The following is a 14,267-nucleotide window of genomic DNA, read 5'->3' on the forward strand; positions in this document are numbered from 1 at the left end:
AAGCCTTCCCACATGATGGGTCCGCATAGGCGGTATCTGCTGGGTAGATACCACAGGCAAAGCTTCCATTTTCTGCGATCCTGAATCTTGAGTTTCCGTGTGACCACAGGAGGTCATTTTCTTAGTGCATCCTCTCGCAGGAAGGCTCGGCCAGAACATCTGTCACCAGATGTAGGGGGTTTATTCCAATTTCCATATCACCTCTCTAGCTGCTCCGTGAAAAGAAGCCCCACCTGTCTGGGTGTTATCATACTTGTCCTCTGGCACCACGGAGTCTCGCTCTGCCGCCCAGGCTGGAGTGCAGTGCTCAAAAGAAGCCCCCAGTAGTGGGACTACAGGCGCCCGCCACCTCGGTTTTTTGTATTTTTTAGTAGAGACGGGGTTTCACCATGTTAGCCAGGTGGTTGTCTCCCGACCTCGTGATCCGCCCGTCTCGGCCTCCCAAAGTGCTGGGATTACAGGCTTGAGCCACCGCGCCCGGCCATCTTGGCACTTTCTCCTTTGTTGCTCACTAATTTAAAAGCTGTTTGTCTTGGGTTTCTGAATTTTGACTCCCATTTTGCCATTGCTTGCAGGAGGCATCGACATCTCCTGCTTCGTGCGCCAGAATTTTTCTCTTCCTGTGTATAAAGGGGAGATTCAGGCCCAGAACCTGGGCATGGCCATGGAAGTGTGGAACGAGAAGGTGATGGCTCCGCCAACTGTTTCTTTCTGTGATTAGGTGTGAGTTGGGAGCTTGGGAGCACTCAGATGTGTGACTTTGCTTGGTGATGGTTCTCCAAAACAGCCCTCGGAGGGGAGGCCCCTGTCACTTGTAGCGTGATGTCCTTTCCCCGCAGCTTGGTTTAACACCCACTGGGCTCCTGGTCCCCAGCCCCTGAGAGGTCAGGGTCGAGCTGGAGGACAGACGGAGAGCTGTGTGCTCAGGAATGGCAGGCAAGGGTGGTCGTTGCCCCGAATCTGAACCGGTGCTGGATACACAGGCAGTGGTCAGCTCTGAGCATCTGAGAGCCTGGTCATGAAAGGGATAGTCTCCCGCTGTGCTGGGCCTGGCAGCTAGAAATCCAGCTGTGCTAGGAGGGGTGAGCAGGGCTCAGTGCAGCTGCTCTGCAGAGCAATGCAGGAGTAGTCAGTGATGCTGAAGGTGCATACGTGCCCTGTGATCTAGGAATTCCACTCCTGGAAGACTGACTTGTGATCTGTGCAAGAATGTTTGTAACCCCATGATTTGTAACAGAAAACAAAATTAGGAATAATAGAAATGTCCATCTTTGGGCAGAAGTTCTGTGATCACACGTGGCGAATGACGAAGCAGTAAACAGGAATGAACCAGAGCAACACGCAGTAGCCCAAATGAGCCACCCAGACGTCATGCTGAGTGAGCTCAGGAAGATGCGGTACACGTAGAAGGACAGCGTGTGTGTGTTCCGAAGCATGCAGAGTGATGACACATGCTATTCAGGGATGCGTGTGGATGGAGCAAAAATGTTAACACACAGAGAAATAACCAATCGCCATGTTCAAGACAGCAATTTTGGGGAGCACATACAGGGAGGCAACTTCATCTGGGAGAAACACATTATCAGGCTGCCATGACAGGTGTGTGGGCGTGGACCATCTCTGTACCTTTGTATATGTCTGGAATATTGCATAATAAGTAATAGCTTAAGAGAGATAGCCAGGGTGTGTGGCTGTGGTGTGTGTTGGGCTTATTTTTAATTCTCCCATACTAGGAAAGGGTTTGGGGAGACAGCAGCGAGCTGCTATGTACTAAGCCGATCCCTTGCCAACTCACACACTTCTGGAACAATGAGAACGGCAACAAGTACAGGAAGGCGTGTTTCTCCAAATTCCCAGGTCGGTTGGAGGGATGCAGACAGAGCTGCCCAGCCTCTGCCTTGGCTGGGCCTTCTGTGTGTCATTGTGTATCCTCATCCTTCCCTTCCCATCTTGCCCCTCCCCTCTTCCTTCCCCCACCAGGGCTTGGAGAAGCTGCATATAGCTCATTCTGCCAGTGGGGCGATAATGAATTTTTGATGGATATCTTGTTGTCTTCAGCTTGAAGCTATCATGTGTAACTGTAATCTGGGTTTAGTTGAATCTCAGCCACCTCTGCCCAGAGCCTCTTGGTCCCGGGCCCTGCTGTTGGTAGCTGGCATGAGCCTCTGGTGTGCATGTGGCAGGGTGGAGGGTGCAGGGCCCACTCGCTGAAACAGGGAGATGCCTGCCTGTTCAAGAGGAGTGGCATGTGGAAGTGGTGTCTGGCTGAGGTCTCTTCCTTTGTGTGTCTCACCATCATTCAGTCCTCATGGAGATGCTAGAGGAAGAGCACTTTTGCGGTGGAAGGATTTACAACCCGACACGTCACTCTCACATAGACTGACACCCCTGAGTGTCGTGTTTTGAGCGCTGCCTTGCCCCAAAGCAGGCGTGATACTGTACCTTGTTTTAATGTGAATAGACTCTCCCTTAGATACCTAACCTTGTTTTAATATGAATAGACTCTCCCTTAACTGAGAAAGCCGGACGGACGGACTCCATTGGCTCCTTCGTTTACAAGACATCAAGGGCTCCTCACCCACCCGCTTCCTCAAGGACTTAACTTGTGCAAGCTGACTCTCAGCATATCAAAGAGTGCAGTTAACTGATAAGGTGCTGTGGCAAGCTGTGTCCGCAGTGCCCAGGAATTCGCCCAGGTGATAGTACCCTAAAGCCCCCGTGGCGTTTGTGTCCAGCAGAAAACACCTAGAGCCCCCACACCTGTCACCTTGTGATGAATTTAAAGCCCCTGCACCTGGAACTGTTTTCCTGTAACCATTTGTCTTTTTAACTTTTTTTTTTTTTGCCTGTTTTACTTCTGTACGATTGCTGCAGATAGGCTCCCCCTCCCCTCTCTAAACTAAAGTATAAAAGAAAATCTAGCTCCTTCTTTGGGGTCGAGAGAATTTTGAGCACCAGCTGTCTCTGGGTCGCCGGCTAATAAAGGACTCCTGAGTTCGTCTCAAAGTGTGGCGTTTCTCTGTAACTCGCTTGGTTACATTTGGAGTCCCCAGCAAGATATTCGCCACCGGGTGAGGGCCGGGCTGACTCTGGGCTCCCCCAGACGGATGACGGGCTTACAGGGGAGGCGCCACCTGAAGAAGTTTCAGGGCCCCACAGGTGACCGTCTTCCGGAGGAGAACGGATCGACCACCAGTGTGTGCCCACAAAAAATTCAACTCCTGAGTCCTCTGTTTCTGGTCCCGGAAAGGTAAGTCAGATCTGACTCTCTTTCTCTGGGAGGGAAGTGGCTCTGAAAAGGGCTCTCCCTTTTTAGCTCTGCCCGCATTCCAGGACACTGGAGGACAGAGTCCTGGTTTTCTGTTAGGCGCCTCTGTGTGTCTCTGCGAGGGAAGCGGCCCTGGCGAGGGCCCTCCCTTGACTCAGACCATATTCCAGGATGCTGGAGGACTGAGTCCCGGTTTCTGACAGGCCGGCCTCTCCATTAAGACTAGTTTGTCTCTCTCTCTCTGTTCTGTGTTCTCTCGTTCAGGCCTCCCGGAGATCTCTGTTTTAGAACGGGAATAAATAAATAAAACTGAGGACTCTGTGTGTGAGTGAGTGTGTGACTGGGGAGTTCAAGGGCTTGCGCTTGAATTTCCAGTTTGTAGCTCCACGGCTACAGCTATGGAGGTCGAATGGGCCCTCACCTGCAATTCCGTGGCGACCTCATAAGGCTTAGGGCAGCATCGGGCATAGCTCCAGACGAGCTGGGGGTTTGTACCGGCCTGCCAATGCTAAGAGGAGCCTAAGTCCCCTCAGGGGGAGCGGCCAGGCAGGCTGCTGCTCCCATCACAGGACCCCCTCCCTTTGTCTATAAAAAAAAAAAAAAGTTGTCATAATTGTTTATATGCCCTGAGGTCTGTTGTCTTGTTTGGTGTTTGTCTAAATTCCGTATGTCAGTTCACCGATACTGCCCTAGACGACTGGGTAAGAACTTCAAGGTCCTCAGTACTGATTTTCTATCACAGGAGGTCCAATTTCTCATGAGTGGTTTGGGCTGGCCATCCCAGTCCTGCGTTTTCTGAGAAACAAATCTGGTGGTGTTACGGGAAACAGTGTGGGAAACATTCGCGTGTTTAGGATTTCCAGCGCCATAAAGGTTGGTGGCGTCTAGATTGCCACACTCCACATTAGACCAGCGGTGAATTGAGAATAGCCGCCCTGCAGACTTCCTTGCTCATCTTTTGTGTCATCCGGTAACTTTTCCTGTGCCCCTGGATAAGGAACTGTGCAGAGAAACCTACGCCCGTACTGCTTTACTCTGCCTGGACTCTTACTCTGTTCCTCTGTGGCTACTCTCCTACCTTAGGAAAGATCTGAGTGGCCCCTTTCCTCCTCATCCCCATCCCTTACCCCACGCATCTTGTTTTCCTGTGTCACAGCAAGTCTAGCGCCCCCACGACTTGGCTCTACTCTCCCTTCTTAAACCCTTGAAAGAAAGGGCCAAGTTTGAACTTTTTGCCTTCAAGTTGTGGAAACACCAAAGTTATTTAGGCTATAAGTCAAAGGGAGAGGGAAGTCACATAGGTTCCACTGGCCTTGGACGCGCCTCTTGTCCTCTCCCTAAATCTCAGAGCTTAAGATGATGAACCTTATGTGGCAAGAAGTGTTAGCTATGGTTGTTCTCCTACTCCTGGTTATGTTGTTTCTGTTCTTCTGATACTGCAGCCCCCCCGCCCCGCCAGTTTGTGAATTTCTCTGTCCGTGCTGGGTTTAATATCTTTGCTTAAACCTTGTTAATTTGCCTCCAGAATGGGAAACTCCTCTTCCCAGCCCGATAAAGATTGGAGCCCTCTCCAATATATGTTACCAAATTTCTCTCTGGGCTTCTCAGAGGGTTATGGGGTCTGCCTTAAAAAAGGCAAACTCTGGACGCTGTGAAGTAGAATGGCCAAAGTTTGGAGCCGGGTGACCCCCAGAAAGGTCACTGAACCTCGCAGTTGTTCAGGCTGTGTGGCGGGTTGTTGCTGGAACTCCCAGTCACCCCAATCAGTTTCCCTACGTTGATTGATGGCTGAGTTTGGTCTGGAGCCTTCCTCCATGGCTCCGCTCACGCGCCATTCATAATTCTACCTCCAAGGTCCTTTTGAGCCAGACCCCACTTTCTCTTCGACCCTCAGCCAGCTCAGCTCTTCCTGTATTGCCTCCTTCTGAAGAAGAGGAACGTCTCCCTCACCCAGTTTCACCACCTCGTAACCCTCCTGCTCCCTTCGAATCTTCCCTTGTCTCCTCAACTACGTCCCCTGTGGGCTCCCTGCTTATTGCCTCCCAATTGCGGCCATGGCAGGAGGAGGTAGCCCCGCTCCTCTCCCTGAGAGAGGTACAAATCCCTCCAGGTGAGTGCTCAACTCCATTCTTGGTTTATGTCCCCTTTTCTACTTTTGACCTGTACAACTGGAAAGCTCATCATCCCCCCTTTTCTGAAAAGCCCCAGGTCTTGACCTCACTGATGGAGTCCATGCTCCGGACCCATCAGCCCACCTGGGATGATTGTCAACAGCTCCTTTTAACCCTTTTCACCTGTGAAGAGAGGCCCGAAAGCATTCCCTCGCATCAGCTGATAGGCCAGAAGAGGAAGCCAAAGACCTCCTTGAGGAGGTTTTTCTCTCTACCTGGCCTAATTAAGACCCAGATTCTTCAGGTGGGAAGAGAGCTTTAGATGATTTTCACCGGTATCTCCTTGTGGGTATCAAGGCAGCCGCTCAAAAACCCATAAATTTGTCTAAGACGACTGAAGTTGTCCAGGGGCCTGATGAGTCACCAGGAGCGTTTTTAGAATGCCTCCAGGAGGCCTATTGGACTTACACCCCTGTTGACCCGGTGGCACCCGAAAATAGCTGTGCTCTTAATTTGGCATTTGTGGCTCAGGCAGCCCCCAATATTAAAAGAAAATTGCAAAAGCTAGAGCGATTTGCTAGGATGAATATCAGTCAGCTTTTAGAAATAGCCCAGAAAGTTTTTGACAATCAAGAGTTTAAACAGCAAAAACAGGCAGCTCAGGCAGCTGAAAAGGCCGCTGATAAAGCATCCAAAAGACAAGCGAAAATCTTGGCGGCAGCCATCCAGGAAGCCAAGAAGGGAAGGCCCCCACCACAGAGGAATGGCCAGGGAACCCCGGGTCACTGCCAGAAAGGAACGGTGAACGGGCTCCCCCGGAGAAAAACCAGTGTGCTAATTGCAAGCAGACTGGGCACTGGAAGAAGGAATGCGCATTAAAGCCAGAGGAAAACCCAGAAGAGAAGGAAGTCCTCACCCTCCCTGCAGCGGAGGAGTCTGATGACTGATGGGACCGGGGCTCCCTCCCTCTTAGCCCCCGGGAGCCCATGGTGACCGCTACAGTGGGAGTCCAGCCTGTACACTTCCTAATAGATCCTGGGGCAGAGCACTCGGTACTGCAGACACCCTTAGGCAATGTCTCTAATGAAAGAGTGGCTGTGCAAGGGACTCCTGGAGCTATTCAGGAATATCCTGTCACACACTCAGGAGAAGTGAGTTTAGGACAGAAAAGAGTAACTCACTCAATTCTTGTGGTCCCAGAGTGCCCTTTTCCCCTCCTTGGACAAGACCTGCTCCACAAGCTGCAGGTGTCTGTCTCCTCAGCCCAACAAGCTCACCTCACGTTAGGGGACACAACACCCCCTCCTGCTAGCAACGCCTCTTGTCAGAAGAATATCTCTTACTTTCACCGTCACAACTGCTAAAAAATAAAACTAATCCTCTCCTATTAGACTTACAGACTCTCTTCGAGTCTGGGCCGAGTCAAACCCCCCAGGACTAGCAAAGCATCATCCACAGGTAGTTGTAGAACTTCTGGCCACTGCCCTGACAGTCCAGGTAAAACCGTATCCTGAGTCAGCAGGCTAGAGAGAGGGTCAATCCGCACACTCAGCAGCTGTTACAAGCTGGCGTACTCACACTATGTCAGTCCGCCTGGAATACTCCATTGTTGTCAGTCCAGAAACCCGGAACAAATGATTACCGCCGGTACAGGACTTGAGGGAGGTTAACAAGCGGACAGTTACCATCCAACTGTCGCCAACCCTTATAATTTACTCAGCCTACTCCCACCAGGACATACAGTATACACTGCCTTTGACTTAAAGGATGCTTTCTTTGCTATTCCTCTGGCCCCCAAAAGCCAACCTATCTTTGCTTTCGAATGGAGAGATCCTGGCTCAGGAGACACCACCCAGTTAACATAGACTCGGTTACCTCTTAAAAATCCCCCCACCCTTTTTGGGGAAGCCCTCCAACAGGATCTTATACCATTCGTGCCAGTCACCCCAATTGTACTCTTCTTCAGTATGTGGACGACCTGTTATTCACTACTGAAACTACTGACAGCTGCCTGCAACATACTAAGGACCTACTTTACCTCCTTCAGGAGCTCAGGTGTCAGGTCTCAGCCAAAAAGGCTCAGCTTTGTCTTCCCAGAGTGTCCTACCTGGTATACAAAATAAAAAAGGGCACTCACCAGTGCCCGGGAGGAAGCCATCCTGCGAATCCCCACTCCCATCACCAAGAGACAGGTACGTGAATTTCTGGGGGCTGTGGGATACTGTCACCTATGGATATTGGGGTTCATGGAGATTGCCAAGCCCCTGTACGCTGCTACAGGAGGGAATGGCTCGCTAGTTTGGACTGATAGGAACAGACTTTTCAAAACCTAAAGAAGGCATTAACTGAGGCCCCTGCTCTAGCTCTCCCAAATATCTCAAAACCATTTTACCTTTTTCTTCATGAAAGCCAAGGAGTTGCTAAAGGGGTACTCACTCAGACCTTGAGGCCATGGCGACGTCCAGTGTCCTATTTGTCTAAGAGACTAGACCCCGTGGCCTCCAGGTGGCCAAGTTGTCTGGTAACCATAGCAACAACAGCAAACCTGGTCCAGGAAGCCGATAAACTGACTCTGGGCCAAAATGTAACCCTTACAGCTCCTCATGCTGTAGAGACTTGACTACAAAGTGCCTCTGGCAAATGGATGTCAAATCCTGGTACATCCTACAGTATGATACATACTGGCAAATGGATGTCAAATCCTGATACATCCTACAGTATCAGAGTTTACTGTTAGATCAGCCTCGCTTAACTCTCTCTCCCACAAGAGGTTTAAATCCAGCTGCCTTGCTCCCTGATGCAGACCTTACCACACCTGTCCATGACTGCCAGGAACTGTTAGAGACTATGGAAACTGGCCGACCTGATCTCCAAGATGTGCCTTTAAAGGAGGCAGACGCCACCGTGTTTACAGACGGTAGCTGCTTCCACGAACAAGGAGTTCGAAAGGCTGGTGCTGCTGTCACTACGGAGATGGATGTACTATGGACCCAAGCACTGCCAGCAAGTACCTCGACACAGAAGGCTGAGGTGATGGCCCTCACTCAGGCCCTCCGACAGGGTGAGGACAAACGTACTAACATTTACACTGACAGTAGGCATGCTTTTGCTATTGGGCCTGTACACGGAGCCATGTACCAAGAGCGTGGGCTACTCACCTCAGCAGGAAAGGCTATCAAAACCAAAGAAGACATTTTGCCCGGCTTGAAAAGCTGTTTGGCTCCCCCAACAGGTGGCTGTAATTCACTACAAAGGACATCAAAAAGAAGACACAGCCATTGCCCGTGGTAACCAAAGAGCAGACTCTGCAGCCCAGCAGGCAGCTAGACTCCCAGTCGTGCCTCTGACCCTGCTGCCTGCAGTGTCCTTAACGCAACCTGACTTGCCAGATCACCCAAAATATTCTCCAAAAAAGGAAAAACCGGCTTTGGATCTTCAGGCCAGTAAAAATCAGGAAGGAGAAGTAAAACTGGCCCACCTTCTAAGGAGCCGTTTTGAGATCCCCCACCTTCAGGACTTAGTTAACGAAACAGTTCTCCGGTGTACAGCTAATGCCCAGGTAAACGCCAAGCAAGGTCCTAAACCCAGCTCAGGACACCGCCTCCAGGGAGACTCACCAGGAGAAAGGTAGGAAATTGACTTTACAGAAATAAAATCACACCAGGCTGGGTACAAGTACCTTCTGGTACTAGTAGACACCTTTTCGGGATAGACTGAGGCATTTACCACCAAAAACGAGACTGCCACCACGGTAGTTAGGTTTTTACTCAATGAAATAATCCCTCAACGTAGGCTGCCAGCTGCCATAGGGTATGATAATGGACCGGCCTTCACCTCGTCCATAGCTCGGTCAGTCAGTAAAGCTTCAGTGGAAACTCCATTGTGCCTATTGACCCCAGAGCTCTGGGCAGGTAAAACGCATGAACTGCACCCTAAAAAGTACTCTTACAAGATTGATCTTAGAAACTGGTGAAAATTAGGTAAGACTCCTTCCTTTAGCCCTTCTTAGAAGATGCACTCCTTACCAGGCTGGGGTTTTCACCTTTTGAAATCCTGTATAGGAGGGCACCGCCTCTCTTGCCTAAGGTAAAGGATGCCCATTTAACAGAAATCTCACAAGCTAATTTATTACAGTACCTGCAGTCTTTCCAAAAGGTACAAGACATCAGCCAGGTGTCCGGGGAGCTCATCCCAATCCAGTTCCTGACCAGACGAGGCCCTGCCACTCGTTCCAGCTGGGTGAGCTGGTGTGTGTGAAAAAGTTCCAGAAAGAAGGACTCACTCCTGCTTGGAAAGGACCTCATGCTGTCATCCTTACCACACCGTCAGCTCTAAAAGTGGCCGTGACTACTATAATTACTGGATTGGCAGGACCCCTTTTCCTTCTCTTGTTTAGTCTTCAGACCTTGTGTGTTAAAACTGGTTTCTTAACTTTTTAAAGCTGCGCATAGCTTCTGTCAAACTTACGTATCTTAAAACCCAATATAACCCCCTTGTTATAACCGAGGAATCAATGATTTGATTCTCCAAAAACGCAAGTGGGGAATGTGATACCCTACCTTGTTTTAATATGAATAGACTCTCCCTTAGCTGAGAAAGTCAGACGGACTCCATTTGGCTCCTTCATTTGCAAGACATCTAGGGCTCCTCACCCACCCGCTTCCTCAAGGACTTGTGCAAGCTGACTGTCAGCATATCAAAGAGTGCAATTAACTGATAAGGTGCTGTGACAAGCTATGTCTGCAGTTCCCAGGAATTCGCCCAGGTGATAGTACCCTAAAGCCCCCGTGGAGTTTGTGTCCAGCAGAAAACACCCAGAGCCCCCACACCTGTCACTTTGTGATGAATTTAAAGCCCCTGCACCTGGAACTTTTTTCCTGTAACCATTTGTCTTTTTAACTTTTTTTTTTTTTTTTTGCCTGTTTTACTTCTGTACGATTGCTACAGCTAGGCTCCCCTCCCCTCTCTAAACCAAAGTATAAAAGAAAATCTAGCCCCTTCTTTGGGGTCGAGAGAATTTTGAGCACCAGCCGTCTCTCAGTCGCCGGCTAGTAAAGGACTCCTGACTTCGTCTCAAAGTGTGGCGTTTCTCTGTAACTCGCTTGGTGACAACATAGGGAAGTCTTTATTTAAAGCTCTGATTCCTGTCTCCCTCTGTTTTTATTTCATAAGCAGTCTCGAGCTATTGCTGCCATATAATTCATCGTTTAGTCTTCTGTTTCAGAGTTATTTATACTCAGTACTTGCTCACTGCAGTCTCTCAAAAGGTAATGTGGTTTAGCATAGATGTATGGAGAATCAGAAAGCAGCAAGTGCTAGGATTTGCCAGGAATCTTTCCTGCCCTGCGTATTTGCGTGTCACCGTAAAACCATTGTGCCTGGAATAGCGCCTTCCTGCCGCAGTGCGGGGCGTCCCCCCAGGGGTGGCTCAGCCTCCACTGCATACCTGCTGCACCTATGCCTGGAGCCGTGAGCAGCTGTGCAGATAGACGAATGCAGAAAAGCAAGAGTGGATGTAGAGAAACACTCTTCAGATGACCCTGAAGAGGAGGGCAGGGGCTCCTGCCTTGGGAGGAGAGGCCAAAAGGATTAGAATCTCAGCTTGAGGATCCATCCAAGAAATGACAGCCCTTCATCTTCTGTAACATTGCTCTTTGAAAACTCACTTTTCTGTCACTTTTTTTGTCACATGTGCAAGGGCTCATGTGATGTCTCTCAGGATTAATTTCAGAATAACCTCTTTTTGAAACTGATATTCCTTTTTGGAGAAAACATATACTTTGTGATATGTTATATTTCCGTTTTTGCCTTGGCTGCCAGGAAACTCAGAGCTGAAATCATTGCTTGGTTTTTGTAGTCCTCTTATCTTTAGAGTAGGATTTTGCTTCTCTTTGAGGAATCCTATCATGAAGTCAGTTTTATAGGTAGCTGCTTCCGATACTTCCTGGGTGTAGATGACAGACATTAATAAATGTGGAAAGACAAAGGCAGATCAGATCATGAGATCTGAAGCTGTTTTCCTGGACAGGGTGAACATAGGCTGCACTTAGACCATTCCTCAAGCACCAGCGCTGAGAGATTCTTGGGCTGTATAGGAAATGGCGTGGTGGCAAAATCAAGCAACAAGAGCAAGTCTTCCTTTCTACAGCTGGGAGTGGGTTTGCGAACATTGTTACCTTAAAAGATGATGCTAGGTGAAAATGGAAACAGGCCGTGTGCTGATGAGGTATGGTGGCAAAATCAAGCAACAAGAGCAAGTCTTCCTTTCTGCAACTGGGAGTGGGTTTACGAACATTGTTACCTTAAAAGATGATGCTAGGTGAAAACGGAAACAGGCCGTGTGCTGATGAGGTATTGCTCCTCACAAGAGGGCATTAGCTGCGGGGGTCTGCCCGCAGACCCTGGCCCAAACGACAGATGAACGAATGCACAGATACTCTGCTTTTCCAGTCCAGCTGAGGGTCTGAGGCCACTCACAGACTCCAAGGAGAGTCCTGTAAAGAATGGCAGCCACGGCCCTCAGCAGCTTGTACTCCAGGCAGTTATTTAGTATATAATTAACAACAGAAGCTCTGAGTCAACACACTTATAGATAATAAATAAAGCGAGGTTCCAAAAGCACACACCAGTAGTTGGTAATATCCCTGGTTGACCTCCCAAGAGAGCCATCCTGCCCTCAAATGTCTGAAGGTCAGTCTTAAGACCACATGAGTAAACAAGTTAACTAGTTAACTTCCCATTGTTTACTATTGTCCCATTGTTTACTATTGTCCCATTGTTTATTATTCTAATCTATTTAACTAAAGGTAATGGGACCAGGCCGCCTTTAGCCCCATCTATTACTGAAGTCATGTGAAAACCCTCAGGCCTTCCGGAAGGGTTTTGTGGGTATCATAACTAATATTTTTCCCATCAGCCTGACCGAATCCCATCATGCTGGTATGGAAAGATTCAGGAAGATAGTAAGTGAAAATGAGAGTTCAAGAACAGAGGACATAGCATCCCTTTTGTGTAAATTGTATTCTTTTTTTTTTTTTAGATACAGGGTCTCCGTCTGTCCCCCAGGCTGGAGTGCAGTGATGTGATCTCAGCTCACTGCAGCCTTGATCTCCAGGGCTCAAAGGAACCTCCCGCCTCCCATGTAGCTAGACTACAGGTATGTGCTACCATGCCTGGTTAATTTTTGTATTTTTTGTAGAGATGAGGTCTCTCTCTGTTGCCCAGGGTGATCTCAAACTCTTGAGCTCAAGCAATCCTCCCGCCTCAGCCTCCTCAAGTGCTGGGATTACTAGTGCGAGCCACCGCAGCGGGCCTTCTGTAAATTTTAAAAATAAAGAACATATGTGTGATTGTGTGAATAAATGAATAACAAGTGTGAATAAGGGCTTACATGAGTGGTGAGATTATGAGCCCATTTGGGTTTTCTTTATGGGTTTTTAGTTTCATTTTTTGAGACGGAGTCTTGCTCTGTCGCCCAGGCTGGGGTACAGTGACACCATCTCAACTTCTCCTGCCTCAGCCTCATGAGTAGCTGGGATTACAGGCACGCATCACCACACCAGTCTAATTTTTGTATTTTTAGTAGAGATGAGGTTTCACTATGTTAGCCAGGCTGGTCTCGATCTCCTGACCTCGTGATCTGCCCACCTCGGCCTCCCAAAGTGCTGGGATGACAGGTGTGAGCCATCGCACCCGGCTGCTTTTTATTATTTTTAAAAACCTAATATTTTAAAAGAAAGTAAAAGCAAGCTTAAGATTTAAGTCATTACAGATGCCACATTCCAAACAGTCCTGGTCTGTTATTGGCAGTCACCTGTTCCCACTGTGGTTTCACTTGTCATTACAGATGCCACATTCCAAACAGGCCTGGTCTGTTATCGGCAGTCACCTGTTCCCACTGTGGTTTCACTTGTCATTACAGATGCCACATTCCAAACAGGCCTGGTCTGTTATCGGCAGTCACCTGTTCCCACTGTGGTTTCACTTTTGCCTCAGCTCCCAGGAGGCTCAGGGCTGAAGTCAGTGCCTTGAAGAATGGGAATGATCTAAATCTGTTCAGTCTGCTGTAGAAAGGAAGACATTGCTTCTGCGGCTTTGTTTTGCCATCAAGCCGCTTCCTTTGTGGTGCCCTGGAGCCAGCCACTAGTGGATTCCTCCTCTCAGCTCAGCTTTGCAAGGGATCAAAGTGTGTCACGGGGAAGTTTCCACAAAAGAAAATTTCTTCAGAGTGGATTTACATCTTCCTTTTTCTCTTCATTTCCAGGGTCTCAGTAATTAGGGCACAGTATTACAAATGGCCCAGAAAACCCAGAAATTTCCCATCCAATTCAAGGGAGATCTGACTCCAGGCAAACAAGACTGTGTTGCTGCTGGCAGCAAAGTTCCAGAATGAGGCAGGATTCCCAGGTGAGTGGCACAGGCTTGCAGCTCTCATCTCCTGGGGCTGCCTTTCTGAACTCAGTTTGCTGAGTAGCCGTACAGATGTCCTCCTGCAGAAACTGGGCACATCAATTGCAAGCCTAGGAGTGGATTTTTTTTTTTTTTCCCCTGATTTGTGTATGTGAATCTTTTAAAAGTCCAATGAGAGGCCAGGCACGGTCGCTCACACCTGTAATTCCAGCACTTTGGGAGGCCAAGGCAGGAGGATCACCTGAGGTCAGGAGTTTGAGACCAGCCTGACAAACATGGTGAAACCCGATCTCTACTAAAAATACAAAAATCAGCTGGGTGTGGTGGCAGGCACCTGTAATCCCAGCTGCTTGGGAGGCTGAGGCAGGAGAATCGCTTGAACCCAGAAGGTGGAGCTTTCAGTGAGCCAAGATCGCACCATTGCACTCCAGCCTGGGCAACAAGAGTGAAACACCATCTAAAAAAAAAAAAAAAAACAC

At 49.0% G+C, this 14,267-nt stretch overlaps 1 protein-coding gene across 1 annotated transcript in view; it reads left to right on the plus strand.

The window, feature by feature from the left end:
- Positions 1–14,267, plus strand: part of LOC126957062 (acetoacetyl-CoA synthetase-like) — a 53,485-nt gene that overhangs the window by 26,185 nt on the left and 13,033 nt on the right. The window contains 3 exon segments of the mRNA XM_050794452.1: positions 576–685; positions 1,683–1,685; positions 1,734–1,857. Of these exon segments, the coding sequence (XP_050650409.1) occupies positions 576–685; positions 1,683–1,685; positions 1,734–1,857 (237 nt within the window).

Source organism: Macaca thibetana, chromosome 6 (assembly GCF_024542745.1).
Source record: "Macaca thibetana thibetana isolate TM-01 chromosome 6, ASM2454274v1, whole genome shotgun sequence".
In the NCBI taxonomy this organism is placed as follows: Eukaryota; Metazoa; Chordata; class Mammalia; order Primates; family Cercopithecidae; genus Macaca; species Macaca thibetana.